Source organism: Hyaena hyaena, unplaced genomic scaffold, assembly GCF_003009895.1.
Source record: "Hyaena hyaena isolate Hyena2069 unplaced genomic scaffold, ASM300989v1 scaffold_2, whole genome shotgun sequence".
NCBI classification, from domain to species: Eukaryota; Metazoa; Chordata; class Mammalia; order Carnivora; family Hyaenidae; genus Hyaena; species Hyaena hyaena.
The window spans coordinates 2,965,661-2,990,853 of record NW_024080634.1 but is presented as its reverse complement, the minus strand read 5'-3'; the positions used below and the strand labels follow the sequence as shown (position 1 = coordinate 2,990,853).

The following is a 25,193-nucleotide window of genomic DNA, read 5'->3' as shown; positions in this document are numbered from 1 at the left end:
GCCTGAGTATATCACTTCTCTAAGCCTGTACCATCATCTGGAATGTAGAGTAATCATAAAGATCAAATACAGGTGAAAGCAGTTCTAACATTAAACTGCCATAGGAATGGCATATGCAGCCAAGCATTCATCCTTCATCCTTTGAGTGTGATGCTGGTGGGAGGCCACACTTCTCCCTCATGGAAATTAGCACTGGTTCCCTTAAAAGCGTACTTGGTTGAAAATTCTGTTAGGCAGCTAACAGAGTACGTTCTTTTTGGACATTTGCGAAATATAGCCACGTGCTTAATTGTTCATATTAAGAGCAGGGAGCACCTGGCTGTCTCACTTATAAAAGCACGTGACTCTTCATCTTGGGTCATGAGTTTGAGCCCCATGTTGGGTGTAGAGATGAGTTAAATAAATAAACAAACTTAAAAGAGGGGCACCCGGGTGGCTTAGTCATTTGAGACCCCAATTCTTGATTTTGCCTCTGGTCATGATCCTAGGGTGGTGGGATTGAGCCCTGCATCGGGCTGTGTGCTGAGTGCTGAGCCTGGAGCCTGCTTAGAATTCTTTCTCTCCCTCCCTCCCTCGCCCCCTCTCCCTCTACGTCTCTTCCCAGCTCTTGTGCTTCCTCTCTCCCTCAAGTTAAAAAAAGAGTAGCTGGTATCACCACTTCCTAGACAGGTTTATAAATGCTATGTGACTTCTTTGCCCTTGTTGTGTCCTCCTGCTAGGAGGTGAAACCGCAGAAATGCCTGACATGTATCCTCCCGGAGAGTACGATCTAGCCGGCTTTGCTGTCGGTGCCATGGAGCGGGATCAGAAACTCCCTCACCTGGAAAGAATCACCGAAGGGGATGTTGTTATTGGAATAGCTTCATCTGGTCTTCACAGCAATGGGTTTAGCCTTGTGAGGAAAATTGTGGCCAACTCTTCCCTCCAGTACTCTTCTCCAGCGCCTGATGGATGTGGTGACCAGACTTTGGGTAAATGCACACATGCTTAAACTCTCCCGTTTGGAAATGGCTGAGCAACCAGTTAGTGGTTTAGGCTTTCCTTAGTTAATTAGAATGGAATAAATTACACTGTCCTATGATTTTACTATTTGGACATTATTGTAGAACCAGTGTGTCTGTGCAGGGTCAAATCATTCTGTATGTCAGAATTGTTTTTTATATATGCTTTGGTCTTACATTCATAGGCTAAGTTTTTGTCTTCTCTCTCCGGTACACAGGGGACTTACTTCTAACTCCGACCAGAATCTACAGCCATTCGCTATTACCTGTCCTGCGTTCAGGACATGTCAAGGCCTTTGCCCATATTACTGGTGGAGGATTGCTGGAAAACATCCCCAGAGTCCTTCCCGAGAAATTTGGAGTAGATTTAGGTGAGATTGCTAAGAGGAACTTTTTGTTCAGAAAACCATTTGGAGAAAAACTACATTACGGAAGAAAACTATGGGTAGTTAGGGCACATATAATTATATATGGAAAATTCTTAATTGTTGGGGATTCTCAGGAAAAAAAGGGCTGACCTTTCTACCTCTTTTTGCTTTAGGGCCATGTTTATAAGGCATAAAATCCTCTCACATAACCGACTTATATAGATAAAGTGCTATGGGGCAGGGGAAGGAATGGTAAGTTCTGTCGGGAAGGAATCAGGAACATGCCAGGAAGAAAAGTGATAGCTGTTGAATAGTCTACGAGGGAGGGAGACTGACTGGAGAATTATTTTGTGTGTAGAAGAATCAAGTCCCAGGTTTCTAGTTAAATGAGCAAATAGATGGAGGAAGAGTAGATTTGGGTAGGAAGTGGGAATAGTATTTTAAATCTTCAGGGTGTTTATTATAAGGTGTCTAAGAGCAGAAGTTGAGATCAGGCTGAAATTTGGTGCTTATATGTAGGTCAGTAATAGTTACGGCCAAGAGAGCGGAGGGGACTAGAAAGGTTGTTCCTCAGTGCTCAGTCCACTTTAAAGGTTGACAGAGGAAGAATTATTGGGAAAGAACAGTCAGAAGCAGGGAGTAAACCATGTAAAAGTATCACAAACTACAAGGATCTGAACACTGGTCAGCACTGTCAGGTGCAGCATAGAGATCTGGGATGAGAGCGAGACATAAGCCAGTGTATTTCAGAATCGGCTCAAACAGCAGCTCAGTGAGAACAGACACCAACCACCAGATGACTGTTGGGGGAGTGGGTGACAGTGACAGAGGCACTAGTGAATAGAGGTTGCTGTTTCAAAAAACTTATTGGTAAAATCACTACTTACACTCGTGGCAAATCGAGCAACAGTGTTTTCCCTCCCTGTTCTTGCAAGGTAAGGAGACTGAAACTGTTCCGGCTCTCGTGGTCAACTAATGTCCATTGGTTTGAAGGAGTAGAAACAAAAGAAGGTCGCATAAAGTAGTCCCTTCTCTGAGTGAAATAAGAAGCGCTTACTGAGATGAGCAGACTCAGTGAAGGTTTGAGGAAAGGACTAAATAATAAAGCAAACTAAGTCAGAAATAAGAATGAGGCAGCAAGCAGCACTGATCGGGAAGGGGAAACTAGTTGTGTGTGTGATTTTTCTCCCAGAGTGTGTGTAGCCTTGAAACATGAGCAGGGGGGAAAAAATGACTGGGTTGGAGCACCTGCATGGGTCAATAGGTTGAGCATCCAGCTTCGGCTCAGGTCCTGATCTTACAGTTCGTTAGTTCAAGCCCCACATCGGGCTCACTGCTGTTAGCGCAGACCCCTCTTCAGATCCTCTGCCCCTCCCCCACTTGCGCTGTCTCAAAATTAGATTGATGAATAGATAGAAAGATAGATAGGAACTGATTGAGTTGATCCAGCTGGGCTGGGCAAGTGGAGGGGTCCCTCGTGAGGGGAAGCAGCCATGGGTACACATGAGTAGATTTGCTGAGCTAACCTTATAGTCAGAGAGTACATGAAGCTAAGAATCCAAGAGAGAATCTAAAGAATCAGAAATAGATTGTGATATAGAGTTGATGTAGCCATATTCCCAAAGGCCATTGTGTTTGAGTTACACAAACGTCTGTATCCCAATAAAAAGGAAGTTCAGTCCCTTGCATCAGCCTCTGAGGTTTCTTGGAGGAATCCTACTTTGACAGCAGATTTAAGTAAGGAATTTTTAGCATTAAAGTTACAACTGGCTACATTATTCATGACCCATCTGATCATTTATAGAAACTAGGCTCTTTGCTAAAATGAGATCATAGCTTGGTAATCTGCTATTTATCCTATTTAATATGCCATCAATATCTGGTTGTCATAATAACATCATTTTTAAGGGACGTCTGGGTGGCTCAGTCAGTTAAGCATCCGACTTCAGCTCAGGTCATGATCTCACAGTTCATGGGTTTGAGCCCCGTGTCGGGCTCTGTGCTGACAGCCGCCTCAGAGCCTGGAGCCTGCTTCAGATTCTGTATCTCCCTCTCTCTCTGACTCTCCCCTGCTCATTCTCTCTCTCTCTCTCTCTCTCTCTCAGAAATAAATAAAACATTAAAAAAATAAAATAAAAAATAACATTTTTTAGACAAGTATTCCATTTTTTATGGACATACCACTATTTAGTTTTTGTTTTGTTTAATTTTTTTTTAAGTTTATTTATTTAGAGAGGGAGAAAGACTCTCAAGCAGGCTCTGCAGTGTCAGCACAGAGCCTGATGCAGGACTTGAACCCACGAACCATGAGATCATGACCTGAGCCCAAATCAAGAGTCGGACACTGAGCTACCAGGTGCCCCCCACTATTTGGTTTTATGTTGCTGTTGACTTTTGACTATTGATAGAACAGTGAACATCATAGTAGCTAAATCTTTGAGCTCAGCTTTTAAGAATGGACATTTCCCAGCTAGTAGAAATCTGATGGAGAACATTCATAGACATGCAGATGCCTTTTAAAAATTGTATCAACCTAGGGGCACCTGGGTGGCTCAGTTGGGTGAATGTCCGACTCTTGGTCTTGGCTTAAGTCATGGTCTCACAGTTTGTGGGTTCAAGCCTCACATCAGGCTCTGTGCCAACCACATGGAGCCTGCTTAGGATTCTCTCTCCCCCTCTCTCTTGCCCCTCCCATACTCGGGCATGTGTGTGCACTCTTGGTCTCCCTAAAAATAAAATAAATAAACTTTAAAATATTGTATCAATTCTAGAACATTTAAGAACTGATTGTCAGCGCCTGGCTGGCTGAGTCTATAGAGCATGTGGCTCTTGGTTTTGGGGTCTTGGGTTCATTCAAGCCTCACATTGAGGGTAGAAATTACTTTAAAAAAGAAAGAGAAAAAGAAAGAACTGATTTTCCAGCAGGTACACCAAATTAATAAGGGGAACTGATTGTTAACCTGTTATTTAATAAAAAGCTAAGTTTACAATGACATCCCTTTCTTAGGCGCATCATGAATAAATACTTAATTCAGTATTTTTTTATAAGTCAGATCCCCTAACTATAGAGTCCAAAGAATTATCCAAATATAAATTGTGTGTGTGTTGTGTTTATGCCTGTACTTAAAATCTTTTATTAAAGGGATGCTTGCGTGGCTCAGTTGATTGAGCATCCAACTCTCAGCTTTCACCTTAGGTCACGATCCCAGAGTTGTGTGATTGAGCCCCACATGAGGCTCTGAGCTGACAGTGCAAAGCCTACTTGGGATTCTGTCTCTCTCTCCACCCCTACCCTGCTCATGCACAAGAGTGCATGCATGCTCTCTCCCTCTCTCACCCTCCTCCTTTCTCTCTCTCTCTCTCTCTATGGATATATATAATATATACAAGGGTATAATATATGTATTATATCCATATATATATATCCTCTCTCCCTAAGATAAAAAAATAATAAAAGTAAACTTTTATTAGAGACGTTTATTGTATTATAACAGACCTCAATCTAAATTTTAAAGTAAATACAGCAGGATAGAGTTTTTCATTTTAACCTTTTATATAGCATAACTTTTTACATAGTGTACACATTTCCTCTAAATCCTTAACTTAAGCCACCTAGCTTCGCATCATACTTAGGGTGCATTTTGGTCATTGCTAAGACCCAGCTAAACATTCACAAACCTTTACGGGAATTCAGCTGGTAACATAATCCATTAGAGGGTTTCTAAAAATATAGTTAAGGCAGCACAAAACCTCACATAATTGTGAATATTGGCCAAGTATGTCAGCAACAGTGTTCTGGATATCTGAGGTACAGATGGATCCCCAAAAAAATTCACAGGTTTGTGTGTGTGTGTGTGTGTGTGTGTGTATGTGTGTGTGTGTATGCATACGTTATACTTGGAGACGGTAGATTAATATCTTGCCTGTTTTATTATTATTTTTAAAAATTTTTTTTATGTTTTATTTATTTCTGAGAGAGAGAGACAGCATGAGCAAGGGAGGGTCAGAGAGAGAGGGAGGTACAGAATCTTAAACAGCTCTGTTTAAGAACCTTCAGGCTCTGAGGTGGCTGTAGGACAACCTGACGCGGGGCTCAAACCCATGAACCATGAGATCATGACCTGAGCTGAAGTCGGACACTTAACTGACTGAGCCACCCAGGAGACCCCCTCACCCCTTTTTTTTTTTGTTATTTTTTTGTTTTGTTTTATTTAAATCTTTTCTGTTTTCAGATGCCCAGACCTGGCGGATCCCCCGGATCTTCTCGTGGTTACAGCAGGAAGGACACCTGTCTGAGGAAGAGATGGCCAGAACGTTTAACTGTGGGCTTGGGGCTGCCCTAGTGGTGGCGGAGGATACGACAGAGCAGGTTCTGCAGGATATTAAGCGGCACAAGGAAGAAGCCTGGGTGATTGGCAAGGTGGTTGCGCGACCCACAGGTAACCGCTCCTTGTCTACTTGCTCTTAGGTTTATAACCTGAAATACAACTGTCCTGCCTCGAGCTTCTGCCTACCTTTTATTGAAGCCATTGTACGACACCTGTGTTCACACAGCCGCGACAGCGCGACGCAGAAGCTAGTACCACCACACGCCTCTTCCCTCCTGCCTTAGGGCGCTGACGCTTCGTGTGCTGGTCACATATGCACAACTGTACCCCAAAAGACAGCCCTGAACAGTGGGGTGAATAAATAACCCACTTTAGGGACAGAAGAAGGGAGCAGTTCTGAGGCAGTCTTCGTGGTGCCTTTGAGGTCCCAGGGGAGTCAAGCCCCAGGTACCTCCGGTGGCGAGCAGGTTAATTACATGCTCTTACACTGGCTCTCAAGATCAAACTTCCCAGATCCTCACTCTGGTTTGCTGGGATCACTTCCCAAGGTCATCTCCCCCCCCCCGCAAGACCTCGTCTCAGGCTCTGCTCTGTGACTCGGCTCGGCAGCGGAACGGGCGCCCTGACAGGTGCCATGTACACTCAGGACTCTGTCAAACGTATTGGAAATTGGTGGAGTGGCAGAAAAGCCGCTCAGCTGAGCTGACAGAGACACCAATACTTGCTGGTGATGTCTGTATCTGCCTTTCGTCCCTTTATTGTGTAGGTTCCTTTTCAGGCCGGTTCTCCAAATACCAGAAAGATCTCTTGAGCCTACATCCTTGAGCTCACATTGCATTAGGAAAGAGGCCTTCTCTTCCTCAACATCCTGTACCAAATCTTTGAATGGCCTTGCTTAGGTCACATCCCTACCCTGAGGTCAGGAGACAGTGGCACGCCATAGCTTTTAGTTGAAGTAGGTAATTATATGTGTTCTCTTTCATGAAGTGTTTATGAGTAACTTTAAGTAACACAAATCTATTCTTCATTTTAGTCCGTGCATATCTTATTTTCAGAATAAAGTATTCCCAATTTTCATAAAATACTTTCTTTCCATTACTGTTAATTCACAGTTGTTCTAGTCTTATTTATTGGGTGTGTTTGAAATGAAGGTTCTCCTCGTGTGACAATCAAGCGTCTGTTTGAAACCATGCAAGTAAATGGATCAGTATTGGAGAATGGCACTCTGAAAAATCATTTCTCTGTCCAACCAAAAAAGGCAAGAGTGGCTGTCTTAATATCTGGAACAGGTGAGATGTGCCCCTCTCCCTTCCTCCCCCCTCCAAAAACAGGTAAACCTCCTTCAGATTGTGAGGACGCTCTCTGTAGGGGGTCAGGGGGTTGTTAAGGACTGTTCTTTATCTGTATCCTCAGTCTTTCTACTTTTCTGAGGCATTTGAGACCCTAAAGGAAGAGTAGAGGGTAACACAAAGATGGCTGAAGAAAAAGAAACTAGAAAAGAGAAAATCCATCTTCTTTTTGTACTGTAGCTTTGTAATTGAAAAGTCTTAGATGGCTGAGATTTGTTTGTTTCCTTTTTATGATTTTTTTTATTTCTTAATTTCCATCCAGTTAGCATATAGTACAGTAATGATTTCAGGAGTAGATTCCAGTGACCCATCCCCTGTGTATAACCCCCAGTGCTCATCCCAACAAAGGTCTTTCTTAATGCCCCTTGCCCATTTAGCCCATCCCCCCACCCACAACCCCTCCAGCACCCTGCTGAGGGTTTTTTTTTAATTGTTAATAATAATAAGGTAAAATTTATGTTTGACTGTTGTAGACAGAGGATAAAGTAATAGCATTCTATGGGGCGCCTGGGTGGCTCAGTCATTTGAGCGTCCAACTTTGGCTCAGGTCATGATCTCATGGTTCCTGGGTTCGAGCCTCGTGTTGGGCTCTGTGCTGACTGCTAGCTCAGAGCCTGGAGGCTGTTTCAGATTCTGTATCTCCCTCTCTCTCTGACCCTCCCCTGCTCATGCTCGCTCTCTCTCAGAAATAAATAAAACATTTAAAAAGATTTTAAAAAAAAAAAGCACCATATTCTCTCAGATGAATATATACCATGTTTCTTTTTCCCACTTTAATAAGCAGCATTGCTATGAACAGTTTTTTTTAATACACATTTTTAAGTACATAACTGATTATTTCTTTAGGATACATTCCCAGAAATGTAATTGCTTTCCAAGTCCATATTAAGGTTTCAGTATACTTTAGGCCCAACGTGATGGTGAAACAAAGAAGCTATTGTCAGGGTCATAATGGTTTCTTCTTGAGAGGGTGGATCTTTCCAGGTACCTGGCTGGCTCAGTCAGTAGAGCATGCGACTCTTGCTCTTGGGGTTATAAGTTCAAGCCCCATGTTGGATATAGAGATTACTTTAAAAAATAAAATCTTTGGGGCGCCTAAGTGGCTCAGTTGGTTAAGCATCCAACTTTGGCTCAGGTCATGATCTCACACTTCATGAGTTCGAGCCCTGTGTTGGGCTCTACACTGGCAGCACAGAGCCTGCTCCGGATTCTTTGTCTCCTGTCTCTGCCCCTCCCTCACTCGTTCATTCTCTCTCTCAAAAATAAACACTTAAAAAAAATAAAATCTTCAAAAAAAAAAAGATTTCTTTCTTGCTTAATTAAGCAGATTATTTCTCATCAGTCAGTTTTTAAATCATGTTGTACTATTTTTATTACAGTGCTGGAACATAAGGTATTTTGCAGGAAAAATTACATATCCTAAAACCAAGAATGCCTGCGCTTTCATAAGCTATTATTGATCCGTTATCCCAAGAGAAAGGGAATTTAAAAGCCTCACGTATTTTGCCAGTCTTTTCTGACATTTATTTGAAAATCTTGACCATTCAGTATTCAGAATGGTATATATCTCTTGTAAAAAATGTCAGCTTACTTGTGTTTTTCTCTCTTTTTCAGGGTCAAACCTCCAGGCTCTCATAGACAGTACCAGGGAGCCAAGTAGCTGCGCACACATCGTTGTCGTTATCTCCAACAAAGTTGGGGTGGCTGGCTTAGATAAAGCAGAAAGAGCCGGAATTCCCACCAGAGTGAGTTACTTTGAGAAGTATCTTTCCTGCAGACTGTATTTAAACTCCTAACCTGCCCCCCACCCACAATACCTCCGTCTGTAGGACACCTTGTTCTTCAGCTTTCTGCACTGGGGGGTGTGCCTTCAACTCCATCCTCCCCATCTCGTACTTCTTTACATCAGGCGCGTCTTCATCAGAAAGAAGCGAAGTATGGTTTACGTAAAGGTTGAGTTTTAAATTATTTTTGATAATTCATTTATAAAGACTGTGCTTATCTCTTTCCATTACAGGTAGTTAATCATAAATTATATAAAAGTCGTGTAGACTTTGACACTGCAATTGACCAAGTCCTTGAAGAGTTCTCCACAGACATAGTCTGTCTTGCAGGATTCATGAGAATTTTATCTGGCCCCTTTGTCAGAAAATGGGATGGTAAGCAACAATTTGACCCCCTCATTGAGAATTCAACCACTGCTGGATGGTTAGCTTCCCAAACAATCCCAACTGTGAAATATTTACTAGGCCATTTTTACACAGGTCATAAATTAACTTCCTTTGCCTCAGCTCAAAGAATGAATGACCCAATGATCTTTTATTATCCGGCTCTTTTTATCCGTTTTCTTTGGCCTGCTGTAATTAATCACTTGTTCTACTACAGCTTAGGTTACTCACATTACTAATATTTTATCTTCTAAATAAATATTCGGAAGAGACATTTTTATTTGTTGTGAAGCAAAAGAAAGCAGTTCTCTGTACCCCAAAATGAAGAGTCCATTCTACTCTTAGGAAGTGTAGACCATTGCCAGACAAGGCAAGGAAGGCATTATTTCTGGAAAACACACCTTGTGTTACTGTCCTTTCCACTAACATTTTCCACTAACATTTCATGGTTTCACTAACATTTAACATTCCACTAACATCCTGTTGTCCTTTTTTGTGCCTACATTTGGGCAGTAAATGTATTCTCTCTCCAGAGAGTTTGTTGTATGTGATTAGATAGACTACAAAATTGGCAGTGGCTGTGGTGACATAATGCTCACAGAACTGACCAACCCAGCATCTGGCCGGCGGACATACCGCTTCGTGGTTAGAAGTCAGCACGCAGGTGCCATGCGGGACTTTCTTGCGAGTGCCAGTGACAAGCCGAATCTTCCAGAGAGCTCTGTGATCCAGAGCTGACCCATCCCATCTGCGACTTCAGTCATTGCAGGCACCTATTCAGCATCCCTGGGTGGATCTTCAGTTGTGCAAGGCGGGAACTTGCTGCCCCCAGGGCCTCTTGGATGAGAACCTAGATTTCCCTTTACTTCCTTTCTGTTTTTCACACAAAACACCCAGAGAAACCCGGCTCCTGCTGACTCCTAGACAGGAACACATTTATTCCTTTGGTAAAACACATAGGATTTTTAAATTCTGACCGCTCTGTTTTTATGAATTTCCAGGAAAGATGCTCAACATCCATCCATCCTTGCTCCCGTCTTTTAAGGGTTCAAATGCACATGAGCAAGTCCTGGAAGCTGGGGTCACAGTCACTGGGTGTACTGTGCACTTTGTAGCTGTGAGTATGTCTCCTACCAAAATATCCTTAGTGTCTATATATAAATTGTATTGGCCAGAAAGTAATGTTCAAAACTTTTGCTTCCTTCCCCAGGAAGATGTAGATGCTGGACAGATTATCTTACAAGAAGCTGTTCCAGTGAAGAGAGGTGACACTGTTACAACTCTGTCTGAAAGAGTGAAATTAGCAGAGCATAAAGTGTTTCCGGCAGCCCTCCAGCTGGTAGCCAGGGGAACTGTACAGCTTGGAGAAAATGGCAAGATTCGTTGGGTCACAGAGTAGTGAAGTCTCCCCATTTGGGACTAGAGCCAGTTCTGGAAGAAGTCTGGCTATCTGCATGGTGGCTTTTATCGTGGACTCCGCCCAGAGAAACAACTGCTAAAACAGAATTCCTCACCCGCGCCTCTGGCCATTTTTTTAATGAACAGAGATTCGTTAAAAAGATGTGCAGCATATCTGAGAGCACGTGTGTCACCTCCAGTGGTCTTTCAGGGTTTACCTGTTCCAGACCTTGATTATAATTGGTTGTTCAGAATCCCTTTCGCTTTCACCCAAACAAGATACCAAAATTCTTAGTCTCTGTTCTTCTTCTGACCAATATGACCTCCATTTTTTGTAGCTCTTATGTTCTCTAGTTTTTGAAGCGTTAGCCAAGAAGGCTACTAAGTTAATATCTCTTCCTCATATTGTATATCTGTAGTGGTCTGAATGGAGACTAATGTACTGTAGTTATCCTGATCATAACATAGTGTCATAAACAGTGTATGTAGCTCCCACTTCTGAGGGATGGTGTACTTTTGTGCTTTGAAATATCTTTAAACCTCCTCCTAATTATTGATAGTTTCTATAATACCCGGATTTTAGCTTCACAATTAATGGGTTACAAACATCCATACTTTTATAAATACTAGAAGATTATAGAGTTTTGGTGGCATCTAGATTCAAAACATAGGACTTAGGCATGTTCCTCATCTCCTCTGTCTCTCTGTTTCCGCATCTACTGAATTGGGACCACATTTCTCCCAGAGCAGAGTGAATAAGGACTGGCCATCTAGCCCAAAGGCAGCCAGCCATCCTTGAACTACTGAGCAGCCTTCAAGGTGATGTGGCCTAAGCTCTGTCTGCACAACCAAAGTGTACCTTACAGGAAGGATGCCTGTGTTCAAATCTTCTCTTGGAGTTTAAACTCAACATTTAACAGCTAAGGAGTCCTTTCATAAAGAAGACATAAATCCTAGCCTGACAAAAAGAAAGAGTAGGGGATTAGGAGAGGCACCTTCACCAACAAACCCTAATCTCTGCCTTTGGTGCAAGTAGGTTTCCCCAGGCCCAAGTAGCCTGCCAGTGATGTCACCCTTACTCACACTGACTGCACTCAGCAACAGTCAAACTGGAGGGTCAGGCTCCTCACTTCATATAGGTCCCCTTGCTGTAAAAACAGTGGATTCATTTGTTCTGGAGAAGTCACTCAATATTATTAAGTACTTATTATATATATGCCAAATATTGTCCTATGGGGTTTATAGAAAGTTAAAAGAGGGGCGCCTGGGTGGCTTAGTCAGTTAAGCGTCCGACTTTCGACTTTCGCTTGGGTCATGATCTCGCGATTTGTGGGTTCGAACCCCGCGTCGGGCTCTGTGCTGACTGCCAGCTCGGAGCCTGGAGCCTGTTTCAGTTTGTGACTCCATCTCTCTCTGACCCTCCCCTGCTCACGCTGTCTCTCTCTCCTAGAAATAAATAAAACATTTAAAAAAAAAAGTTAAAAGATAAAAAGGAAAATGTTATTGGTGGATAAAATCACATATGGTAAAAAAAAAAAAAAAAGTAGTACCATGCCGATAGTACCATCACGTGCATTAGAAAAACCAATGTAGGGCACCTGGTGGCTCAGTCTGTTGAGCAGCTGATGCTTGGTTTTGGTTCAGGTCATGTTTTCCTGGCTTGTGGGATTTGAGTCTGACATCGAGCTCTGCGCTCACAGCCAGGAGCCTGCTTCAGATCCTCTGTCTCCCTCTCTCCCTGCCCCTTCCCAGGTTGCACTCGCTCACTGTCTTTCTCAAAAATAAATGTCAAAAAAAAATTTTTTTAAGGAAAAATCAATGTAACCTTATGACTTTAGAAATAAAATTTTGTAGCCCTTACTCTGATACTAATTTCTACTAAAAGGAACATGATTTCCATGTAAGGTTATTGATTTCCTATCTTGATATAAGAAGACTCAAATTGTGTCTGGTTGCCAGAAACCAGAAGACATTTGAAAATAAGGATCATTCTGAAAGAACAAGGGAGCCCGCTTACAGGGTGTCCTACTGTCTTGTTTGGGATAAGCTGAGTATTATTTGGACGTGATGAGTATATGAAGAGTCATTAGTTTATAACAGTAGGGAAAAGGTCATTTAAGTTATGAGAAAGGCAATGCAAAAGTGAAAAGAGGTCAATATTTTATTGTAATAAATATGGACATTTATCTTTTATTATGGATGTCTCTTTCTGTTTGTATACAAAGGAATAAAATACCAGCCCTTGTCACACCTTGTGTTCAAGTAGAAAGATTAGGGGGATGGGGGGTGTCTGTTAATCCATTAACAGTCAAATGATTTAAGTGTGAGTTCCAAAACTAGTAAGCCAAAGGATGTTCTAAAGGGTGTTACAATTTGTAAGAGAAATTTCGTGGTCTCTTCTCTAATTTTTTACTCATTCTAACTACTAAAAACTTCTTAAGTAACTCGAGTACAAGATAGTATTTGACCATAATGAAGTTTAGTAACTGGTACAGTTCCTCTTTTTTTTAATCACAGTTCCCTTGCCTGTCTCTCTCGTGCTGAGGGGACAACCAACATCTTGCCCCAGGAGGATCTTGTCAAGGACACTGCTGCCATGGTCCCGCCAGGTCCCCCCGGCCCCACTTCCAGTGGGCACCCCCATCTGCTGTGCCCCGACAGCCAAAATGCACTCTGACTGCCTGTGTCTCTGGATTACTCATCCAGGCTTCAAGTCCCAGGCAGAATCATCCGACTGGCCAAGGTTAGGTTGCCCACCCTGCTCGCACAGCCAGGGGTCAGGGAGAACAAGAATAGGCCTTGGGTTGTCAGAAAGTGTGAAATCCACCAGGGCAGATGCCCTGCACATGGCAAGGGGATTCCCAAGCACCACAGCCCCCATGTGACAAGGATCCAGCTCCACAGTTCAAGTGGCAGGTGCGGCTGCAGGTAGTTCAGGAAAACTGATAAAATCCCAGCTATTTTTAAGTTCATGTTACTGTTAACGCCAATAGTTCCTCTTGGCTTATCTCCCTGAGCTGCTTTTTACCAATTATCTCTGTAATACATAAATTTTGCCTCCTCCCCTACTGTGGAAGAGATAGTCTCTGATAGCCATTCTTCCACACACTATGTCAGTGTTTTATTTACAATACAAGGCCATTTTCCTTTATCTGGAACCAACCGTTAATTACTAGTTTTAAATTCATTCTTAAGTAGGAACAATCAAAATGTCCATTAGCTGATGAGTCAATAAAGAAAATGTGGTCTCTCATTGTCATTACAGGATACAAAGCCGATACATACTACAACATGGATGAAACATGTTAAGTGGGGGGCGCCTGAGTGGCTGAGCCACTTAAACGTCCAACTTTGCCTCAGGTCATGATCCCATGGTTCAAGGGTTTGAGCCTCACGTCAGGCTCTGTGCTGACAGCTTGGAGCCTGGAGCCTGCTTCAGATTCTGTCTCCCTCTCTGCCCCTACCCCACTCACCCACTCTCCCTCTCAAAATAAATAAACATTAAAAAAAAATGTTTTTAAATACTTGGTAAGTGAAAGAATCCAGTCACGTAAGACTACATTTATAATTCTATTGACATGGAATGTTGGAAACAGGCAAATCCATACAGACAGAAGAGATCAGCAGTTGCCCAGGGCTGTGGGGATAGATGTCTTAAGGGTGCAGGGTTTTTGTTAGGTAATGAGAATGTTCTAGAATGGATTGTGGAGATGGTTGCACGACCCCATGGACATATCTAAAGTCACTGAAATGTACACTTTAAGTGGGCGAATTGTGTGGCATATGAATTCTGTGCCGATAAAACGGTTTCCCAAAACAAAGATACAACTGTCGCTGTAAAAGCGTTATTTCAGTCTTGTAAATACATCAAGATTACATTTTTTTTTAATGTTTTATTTATTTCTAGGAGAGAGGGAGACAGCGTGAACAGGGGAGGGTCAGAGAGAGAGGGAGTCACAGACTGAAACAGGCTCCAGCCTCCGAGCTGGCAGCACAGAGCCCGACGCGGGGCTCGAACCCACGAACCACGAGATCATGACCTAAGCGAAAGTCGGACGCTTAACCGACTAAGCCACCCAGGCGCCCCCATCAAGATTACATTTAATCTGATGTTATAAAATACGTCACACATTTATAATACTTCACATTCCAAATATGAAGTCACGTACATGAAATCAGTTATGACATCCATGCTTTGTGACAAATCATATTAAAGACTTGTCTATCTGAACCACAATCCTAAACCTAAATCCTCCATCTGTTAACCTGGTAATTCTTGGGAGTAAACTTATTACAAATGCTAAGTCCTGAGCCCCACCTGTATTCTGAGCATTAAAGGCATGAAGATTTCAACATTCCCAATTGATTTCACTTTTTTTAAATGTTTTATTTATTTCTGAGAGAGAGAGAGGGACATAAAGAATCTGAAACAGCCTCCAGGCTCTGAGCCAGCTGTCAGCACAGAGCCCGACGCGGGGCTCGAACCCACGAACCGTGAGATCATGACCTGAGCCGAAGTCGGACACTTAACCGACTGAGCCACCCAGGTGCCCCAATTTCATTTTTTTAAAAAGGTTCTTGAATTAGGTGCCTGGGTGGCTTTAGTCAGTTAAGCGCCCAACTTCGGCTCAGGTCATAATCTCATGGTTTGAGAGTTCAAGTCCCACATCAGTCCCACTTTGGATCATCTCTCTCTCTCTCTCTCTCTCTCTCAAAAATAAACATCTTAAAAAATAAATTTAAAAAAAGATTCATGAATTGAAGTATCTGTGGACACTCAAAGTCAAACTGCATTTTATTTTCTTTAAGTTTATTTATTTTGAGAGAGTGTGAGAAAGCACACGTGCATGCTAGTAAGGGAGGGGCAGAGAGAGAGGGAGAGAGAGAATCCCAAGCAGGCTCCGTACCATCAGCACAGAGCCAACTCAGGGCTTGATCCCACTAACTGTAAAATCACCACCTGAGCCAAAATCAGAGCTGGATGCTTAACTAAGCCACCCACGCGCCCCCAAATTGCATTTTAAATTTTTCTGTACTACTAAACTCCAAACATTTACAGGAAAAATTAGTTTTGTTAGAGCAGTATCACTCAATCCCTTGACTGCTTCAGTTAGATGCAAAAGCAAAACAAGATCTATCACCAAAAATCATTTAAAAAAATTTTTAATGTTTATTTTTGAAAGAGAGAGAGACATGGAGCGTGAGCATGGAAGAGACAGAGAGAGAGGGAGACACAGAATTCAAAGCAGGTTCCAGGCTCTGAGCTGTCAGCATAGAGCCCGACACAGGGCTCAAATTCGTGAACTGTGAGATCATGAGCCCAAGTAGGACGCCTAACCAACTGAGCGAGCCACCCAGGCACCCGTCCAAAAATTATTTTAAATTAAATATTCATCTGACAAATCTATGAGGCCTTCCTTCACTTTTGTTGAAAGCCAAGTATGAAAACCTTCCAGTTTATAAAGGATTTGTTTTGCTTTCTCTGCATCCGCAGCAAATCAGACTTTTTAAAAAAAATTTTAATGCTTATTTTTGAGAGAGAGAGAGCATGAGTGGAAGGAGGGGCAGAGAGAGAGGGAGACACAGAATTCGAAGCAGGATCAAGGCTCCGAGCTGTCAGCACAGAGCCCTATGTGGGGCTGGAACCCAGAAGCAACCCATGAGCCATGAGATCGTGACCTGAGCAGAAGTCGAGTCTTAACCACCTGAGCCACCCAGGGGCCCTAACCTTTTTTTTTTCCCCCTCAAATCAGCCTTTCCAAGGGTGCCTTTGTTTGGTACCCTGAGGGTGTTTTCAGCACCCGAGTAAGATTCAGGATAGGTGCAAGGTGTGCCTTTTACAAAATGAGGGCTATCTTCAGAGGGAGGTGGGACTTCTTGGCACGTTTAGGGAGTCCTGACCTCTACCCTGTTACCACTCCCGGTAAGTGATCAGTTTAGGGACCAAGCTCAGGCCTGGAACTGAGTCGGTACAAGTGTGTAGACGAGTTAGGTAATCAGAACGCAAAACTCACAGAGCCCCACAGCACTAACACGCTTAGCAATCAGGTGAGAGGTTGCAAAGGAGCCTAAAAACGAACCAACAAACGGTGTGGTTGGGGCCCAGGAGAGAGGGATGCCACCAGGCTAGAAGGGTGTCTCAGGGAGCGGGGAACAGAGCTTCTGATTCCTTTCTCTTAGAGGCCAAGTAGAAAGAAACAGCCCCCGCCACCCCATCACGCACGGTTCAGCAAGCCAGAAAGCCCAGCGCCTTAAATCCGTTCCCTTGCACAGGAGGCTCTGCAGCCCCAAGCGTGTCAAGCCAAAATGCAAACACACGAGGTGGCCTGAGAGCCCTGGCCGGAGGAGGTAAGGAAGAGGCACCAGTGGCCCATAGCTCGACCTCCAGGACACGTGCGTCCAGCAAGAGAGAACTGAGGGCACTAAAGCCTCTACTTGCTTTTAGAGTTTTCCATCTGGGAGGAAACCGTTTGGATGATACAAATTCCTGGAATCCACTGAACAAACGTATGAGGACCTTACAGCCCCATGTGCTAGTCTGCAGGCTGCTGTAACAAATGCCACAGACTGCGGCTTGAACAGAAATTAACTCTCTTGCAGGTGTGGAGGCTGGAGGTTCAAGATCGATCTTTCGAGGCCGTCTCCTCACTGTGTTCTTACATAGCCTTTCCTTTGCGCACGTGCACTCCCGGTATCCCTTTGTGTGTCCAGATTTCCTCCTCTTAGAAGGACGACAAACAGATTGGATTAGGGGACACCCCAATGGCCTTCTTTTAACTATTATTTAAAATCTAATAATGACTCAACAGAGATCTAGTACTACTAACTACGTTTTGAAACAAATTCCTCTGGGGGTGCCTGGGTGGCTCAGTCAGTTAAGCGTCTGACTGTGGCTCAGGTCATGATCTCACAGTTTGTGGGTTCGAGCCCTGCATCGGGCTCTGTGCCGATGGCTAGCTCAGAGCCTGGAGCCTGCTTCAGATTCTGTATCTCCCTCTCTCTCTGCCCCTCTCCTGCTCACACTGTCTCTCTCTCTCAGAAATAAATAAAAAACATTAAAAATAATTTTTTAAAAAAAGAAACAAATTCCTCCTGAAACTGAGATGGTTATTTTATTTTTTCACTTTATTTAGTTTGAGAGAGACAGAGACAGCATGAGCAGGGGAGGGGCAGAGAGAGAGGGAGAGAGAGAGAATCCCAGGCAGGCTCCCCACTGCCAGCACAGAGCCCATACCTGGAGGCTCAAACCCACAAAACCGCGAGATCATAACCTGAGCCGAAACCAAGAATCAGGACACTTAACCAAATAAGCCACCCAGGTGCCCCTGAGATTGTTATTTTAGAAAGCTATAAGCCAAGCCAACATGCAAATACTCTAGCACTTTCTTTCCCTTTTGCAACATGTAATCGTGTTTGCCCTCTGTACAGGGAGGGCTATAGGAAAAGTCCTGCACTAACAGTGCAGATTAAATCTGCAGATTTAGACCGGCAGGAAAATCTGCAACAAACCACGTGGCCTTGGGCATGTCATTTTTTTTTCTGTTTCCAAAGGCTGAGATTAGATTTCCATGGTCTCTTTTATCCCAACATTCTGCTATTCCTTGTCTCAACCATAATAGATCTAAGGAGAAATAAGTGGAAAGGAGAACCGAGAGAAAGGAGAGTCTACAGCAGGGCCCCAGAAATAGCACTCTTGACATTCTGGGCCAGAGAATTCTTTGCCAGATAAGCCTTGCCCTGTAAGATGTTGAGTAGCGTTCCGGGTCTCTAAGCACTAGGCGCCAGGAACAATTCCCAGTTGTGACAATCAAAAATGTCTCCAGCATTTTATATTCTCACTAGGGTTTCTGTTTCTCCACATCCTCACCATAGCTTGTTATTTTCTGTTTTGTTTTGTCTGATAGCAGTCACCCTCATGGGGTGTTGCGCTGTCTCACAGTGGTTTTGATTTGCATTTCTCTAATGATCAGGGGTGTTGAGCTTCCTTCTTTGAAGAAATGTCCATTCGCCTCCTTTGCCTATTTTTTAATGCACTGATTTTCTTTAAAACTATTTCTATAGTTTTATATAGTTGGAATCATATAATATGTAGCCTTTTCAGATTGGCTTCTTTCACTTAATGTGCATTTCAGGTTCTTCCATGGCTTTTCATGATTTGATTGCTCACTTACTTTTTATTTTTTTTGAGTTTACTGATTTGAGAGAGAGAGAGAGAGACCAAAAGCATGCGTGCATGCACATAGATAAGGGGCAGAGGGAGAGAGAGAAAGAATATGAAGCAAGGTCCACCACTGTCAGCACAAAGTCCAAGGCGGGGTTCAATTCCATCGCCATGACATCGGCCAAGAGTCAGACACTCAACCAACTGAGCCACCCAGGCACCCCATGATTATGTTCTTTTGAAAAAATTAAAAATGACTAACACTTATAGAACAGTTGCAAGAATACAAAAACCTTCCAAATCAACTTTACCCATTTTTTCCCACCAACATTTCAGTCTGCATGGTTTATTGTTTGCTCTCTTTCTCCCTTGCTCTCTGTACATGCGTTTATTTCTAAATCATTGTAATTTTTTTTATGTTTTATTTATTTCTGAGAGAGAGAGAGACAGCATGAGTGGGGAGGGTCAGAGAGAGAGGGAGATACAGAATCTGAAACAGGCTCCAGGCTCTGAGCTGGCAGTCAGCACACAGCCCAACGCGGGGCTTGAACCCACAAACTGTGAGATCATGACCTGAGCTGAAGTCGGACGCCCAACCGACTGAGCCACCCAGGCGCCCCTAAATCATTGTAATTTGAAGGCATCGCATCCCTTTATCCCTAATTATCTCAACACTTATTTCCTAAGAACAAGGACAGAACCACTCACTTGCTGTGGATATCCCCCCAAAACCTCACTGTCAAGTAAGGAACAGAAATTATATGATTCTTCAAATTCATTTAATACAAGAAATGTGATTTATTTAATCAAGAAAGGCATCTTCAAAAAGGAGTTTGGGTAACGAACTGGAGTTACATGCTCATTTCTGAGAATAGCACGGACCAAATGACCCAGCATCACCTCACCAGAGCCTGCTTGCCTCCGGACAAGGCCCTAAATGAAAAGGTCACTCAGGGACACTGCTAGAGAGTGAGCTTGTTGAATGCAAACAGCCTTACATCTCATTACAAAGCTGTTCTGGAATTTGCTTTAAAATCTCTTCTTCCTATAAAGCATCTTGAATGATTCTCTAGCAAATAGTGTTACGTGACAGTTTTAATGTGTTTAGAGTTTCGTTGCTCAAATCTTTGACAACTGGTAAGCAGTGAAAGGAGGCAAACCCTCCACATACTGGTCGTTTTAACTTACCGAAACATCTAGACTGACTATAGTTAACAATTCTGTACTGTACACTTGAAATCTCTAGGGGAGTAGATCTCAAGTGTTTTCATCAAAAAAAAAAAAAAAAAAAAAAAGGAGGGGCACCTAGGTGGCTCAGTCGTTTAAGCATCCGACTTGGGCTCAAGTCATGATCTCACAGCTTGTGGGTTCGACCCCGCTTCGGGCTCTGTGCTGACAGTTCAGAGCCTGGAGCCTGCTTCAGATCCTGTGTCTCCCTCTCTCTCTGCCCCTCCCCCGCTCACCCTCTGTCTCTGTCTCTCAAAAATTTTAAAAAACATTAAAAAAAGGTAACTATGTGAAGTGATGGCTATGTTAGCTTGATTAATTAGCTTGCTTGCGGTGATTATTTCACCATATATATGTCAAAATGCCAAATTGTACACCTTAAATATATACAATTTTTATTTATCAATTCTACTTAGTAAAGCTGGAAACAAATTCTGAAGGGTGAGAAAAGCACACAGTAGCTGTGCTGTAAAGCAGTGATTTCAATAAACATGCTGCATAAATGTAATATAGATTAGAAACAATTCAGATCTTGGTTCCCAGACAGCTAGTGTGCCTTTGTTTCCCCCACGAGTGGCCCGCAGTTAGCAGGAGGTATATGCATTATTCAGAATTCCAAAGAACGGAAGGTGCTGTAGATTAGCACCAAATGCAGATAATTCAGGCTCAAGTAACAATAAATCATCACATGAATCCCATGCCAAAAATGAAAATTAACTATCCTGGGTGGAGGGCAGTTTACCATTAGCAAAGTGTCCCAGCCCCGCATGTGGCCCATACAGGAGAGTCTGATAACTGGCTTACCTAGCTGGGCAGAGGGAAAAGGAGGAAATACCTAAAAGCATGTGAACTTTCTCTTTTCCACAGTACCTGTCCCTAACTCCTCCCTCCCCACCCAGACTGTAGAGTATTGGCAGGTTACATAAGTCACACCACTGCCTTCTTCCTTTAAAAGCTGACACTCGCGGGGTGCCTGGGTGGTTTAGTTGATTAAGCATCTGATGCTTGATTTCAGCTCAGGTCACGAGTTCATGGTTTGTGGGTTCGAGCCCCACATCAGGTTTTGCGCTGACAATGCAGAGCCTGTTTGGGATTCCCTCTCTCTCCCCCTTTCTCTGCCTATCCCCCACGAGCACACAGGCATGCTTACCTTCTCTCAAAATAAATAAACAAACTTAAAAAAAAAAAAGCTGGGGGGCGCCTGGGTGGCTCAGTCGGTTAAGTGTCTGACTTCTGCTCAGGTCATGATCTCCCGGTTCCTGGGTTCGAGCCCCGCATTGAGCTCTGTGCTGACAGCCAGCTCAGAGCCTAGAGGCTGTTTCAGATTCTGTGTCTCCCTCTCTCTCTGCCCGTCTCTTGCTCACACTGTCTCTCTCTCTCTCTCAGAAATAAATAAAACATTTAAAAAAATTTGTTAAAGCTGGCACTCTATATCAAACTCTTTTTTAAGCAAATAGCTTAAAAGTGAATTAAGATGGCACCCAGAGGGGTGCCTAGCTGGCTCAGTTGGTAGAGCATGCAACTCTTAACCTTGGGGTCATGAGTTCAAGCCCCACATTCAGTGCCAAGCCTACTTAAATTAAAAAAAAAAAAATGATGGCACCCGGAGGGGAAGGCATATTCATGGTGGTTCTAGGGACTGTAGCTCCAGAAGTTACCATTTGCAAACATCATTGCAATGTGGTTTTAGGATGCAGACTGAACCATGAATCAATCTTGAGAGAAGTGTGATTTTTGGTTACTATGGTAACTTACTGGATGACTTCTAACTCTCTGCAGTTATCACAGAACCAGCAAACAAAAGAGAAAGGAAAAAAAACATCTGAGAACAAAGAGGCCACTTTCCAGTGCCACACCTCCCGCAGGAGCTCAGTGAATATTCAGTTTAACTATAAAGTAAGGAAAAAGGATTTAATAACTTTAAAAAATATCACTCTATTTTCTACCCACTTGGCAATACAATTAGTGATTAGGTTTTGGTGTGCCAACTAAAGTCTTGCTGTCTACTCTCCTCTGTATATGGGGACATTGGTTTTAACTAATTATTTTTATTTTTTTTAACATTTATTTATTTTTGAGAGAGAGAGAGACAGAGTGCAAGCGGTGGAGGGGCAGAGAGAGAGGGAGACACAGAACCTGAAGCAGGCTCCATGCTCTGAAGCTGTCAGCACAGTGCCTGACCGGGGCTCAAACCCACAAACCAGGAGATCGTGACCTGAGCCGAAGTCAGATGCTTAATCGACTCAGCCACCCAGGTGTCCCATGATGTTTGTTTTTGAAATGCTCAAATATGTTGTGAGAGAACAGATTCATGAAAAATTATAAATAATAAGTCTACAGTTTAATTAAGCAAGGTAACAGGATCACATTAAAAATGCCAGTCAAGGGTTCCTGGGTGGCTCAGTCTGTTAAGCACCAGACTTTTGATTTAGGCTCAGGTCATGATCTCGAAGTTCATGGGATTGAGCCCTAAGTCAGGCTCCATGTGCTGATGGTGTGGAGATTGCTTGGGATTCTCTCCATCCCTCTCTCTCCGCCCCCCCCATCATGCTGCCCCCCCAAAATAAATAAACTTAAAAAAATGCCAGTCAAGGGGTGCGTGGTTGGCTCAGTCGGTAGAGCATGCAATTCTTGATCTCAGGGGTCGTGAGTTTGAGCCTACATTGGGTGTGGAGCCCACTAAAAAAATTAGTAAATAAAATAAAATATATATTTTTAGGGGCGCCTGGGTGGCTCAGTCGGTTAACCATCTAACTTCGGCTCAGGTCATGATCTCGCGGTTCGTGGGTTCCAACCCTGCGCCGGGCTCTGCGCTGACAGCTCAGAGCCTGGAGCCTGCTTCTAATGCTGTGTCTCCCTCTCTCTCTGACCCTCCCCTGTTCACTCTGTCTCTCTCTCAGAAATAAATAAAAAACATTAAAAAATATTTTTAATTAAAATAAAATATATATTTTTTAAAAAGCTAGTCAACCTGTGTGTTTGGATCAGATTCTAAATTTGATCTTTTGACCACACCTTACAATCACTAGAAATATTGACTGCGGAGTATGTAGCCATCTTTTTAATAGGAAGAGAACCATATTTTCAAAGAGTTGGCTCTTTCTGCCCATACCTAAACTGAACAAGAAAGCTCTGGCTTATTACTCATTTGACCTGCTAACTTCAAAGTGTATGTGTTGCTCCGAGGGACATCATTAGGACAATTGGTGAACGTGGAATAGTAATTACATTAAATATTGTATCTATATTAAGTCTACCTAATTTGATAACAGTGCTATGGTAATGTAAGGCAATGTTCTTGTTTTGGGGAAATAAATCTCAATACTCGGGAGTAACGTATTCATTTATATAATGTGTGTTCACTGTTTTCAAATGATTCAGGGAAACTGTATATATGGAGAAAGAATGGTAAAGCAAATGTGGCAACTCTTTGTAGATGAAACAATTCCAGAAACTGCCTACCTCCCCATTTCTTATACGTGAGAAAAATAATTCCCCAAGTCAGCTAGTTTGCATTTTGCAGCTGCAAAGTGTTCCTAATGGATAATTCAGTCACCTCCAATTCATTTTCTACAAGCAGAGAGTCACACTATGAAACTGACACTCTTGAAAGACAGAAACTTACAAGTCACTTAACTATTTGGTTAAGTGACTGAGTGGCTCAGTCCGTTGAGCGTCTGACTTCGGCTCAGGTTATGCATGATCTCATAGTTCCTGGATTCCAGCCCTGCGTTGGGCTCTGTGCTGACAGCTCAGATCCTGAAGCCTGCTTAGGATTCTGGGTTTCCCTCTGTCTTTGTCCCTCTTCTGCACGCTCTCTGTGTCTCTCTCAAAATAAATAAACATTAAAAAAAATTTTAATGTTTAAAAAATAAAATAAAAGAGACCATAATATAGGAGCACCTGGCTGGCTCAGTCAGTAGAGCATGTGACTCTTACTCTCTGGGTCATGAGTTCAAGCCCCATGTTTGGGTGCAGAGATTTCTAAAACAAATGAATAAATAAGAATGTTAAAAAAAAGAGAGACAGGGGCGCCAGGGTGGTTCAGTCGGTTAAGCTTCTGACTTTGGCTCAGGTCACGATCTCATGGTTACTGGGTTCGAGCCCCGCGTCGGCTCTGTGCTGACTGCCAGCTCAGAGCCTGGAGCCTGTTTCAGATTTTGTATCTCCCTCTCTCTCTGACCCTCCCCTGCTCACACTGACTCTCTCCCTCTCTCTCAGAAATAAATAAAACATTAAAAATTTAAAAAAAGGAGACTAAACATAAAGCACTTAGCACAGTAGGTGGCAAAAGGGGAAGTATTAAACATACGTTTACCATTTATTAGTACCTTTATTTTACTTGTAAACAGTTACAGAAATGCAAGTGGAAGTTAAAAGGATTTTAACCCATCTGATTCTCCAATTTTCTGCCTTTTTCTATTTTTTTTTTTAAATGATCTCCCCATTCAAGAGGGGGAGCAGGAAATCCCCATGACAGTGGCTGAGCTTAAAGGCCAGGAGACCCCTGCTGTGATTTTCGCCCTGGACCGTTCTCACCCCTTCCCTACCAACGCCTGGCTAAGCGAGCTGCTCAGTAGGTACTTGCTGAATTAACGAAAGACTAGGTTTAGTTTTATTGTTGTTTATTTATTTTATTTATTTTTGAGAGCGAGAGAGCGAGCACGCAAGCACGAGGGGGAGGAGCAGAGAGGAGGAGACACAGAATCACAAACAGGCTCCAGGCTCTGAGCTGTCAGCACAGAGCCCGCCGCGGGGCTCGAACCTGAGCCACCCAGGCGCCCCAGGGACTAGGTTTCTAGCCTGGGTTAGCTGCATCTTTCTGGGTTGGGTAGAACTTTCACCGCTCGGCTCCAGTGCCGCACCTGCAGACCCAGAAGACGCTGTTCAGGTCCTGTTCAGGGAAACGACTACGTCTTCCCTTCCCAAACGCAAACTGCCAAGGGCTGTCGCCCCCTAACCACTGCGACTTCAAGGGTCCCCGCCTCCACTCCCCACACTGCAGCGGGCTCTTCTCTCCACAGCTCAGGCCACCGCCACATTTTCGTCGCCCCCGCGCGGCGGAGGCCGGAGCGCGCCGCACTTCGCGGCGAACTACAACTCCCACAATCCCAGTCGGCTGAACCGCCCCCCGCTGGAGGTGGGAGCGGAGGCGGAGCGGATCACCCCGAGGCGGGGCGGAGCCTTCCGAAA

At 43.4% G+C, this 25,193-nt stretch overlaps 1 protein-coding gene across 1 annotated transcript in view; it reads left to right on the top strand.

Moving 5' to 3' along the window:
• GART (phosphoribosylglycinamide formyltransferase, phosphoribosylglycinamide synthetase, phosphoribosylaminoimidazole synthetase) overlaps positions 1 to 10,778 on the top strand; it is a 31,262-nt gene extending 20,484 nt beyond the window's left edge. The window contains exons 15-22 of the mRNA XM_039228726.1: positions 720 to 971; positions 1,220 to 1,372; positions 5,602 to 5,808; positions 6,849 to 6,986; positions 8,661 to 8,791; positions 9,064 to 9,205; positions 10,216 to 10,331; positions 10,425 to 10,778. Coding sequence (XP_039084657.1) covers positions 720 to 971; positions 1,220 to 1,372; positions 5,602 to 5,808; positions 6,849 to 6,986; positions 8,661 to 8,791; positions 9,064 to 9,205; positions 10,216 to 10,331; positions 10,425 to 10,613 — 1,328 coding nt within the window. The 3' untranslated portion in view covers positions 10,614 to 10,778. The remainder of the gene's footprint in view (positions 1 to 719; positions 972 to 1,219; positions 1,373 to 5,601; positions 5,809 to 6,848; positions 6,987 to 8,660; positions 8,792 to 9,063; positions 9,206 to 10,215; positions 10,332 to 10,424) is intronic.
• The last annotated feature ends 14,415 nt before the right edge of the window (positions 10,779 to 25,193 follow it).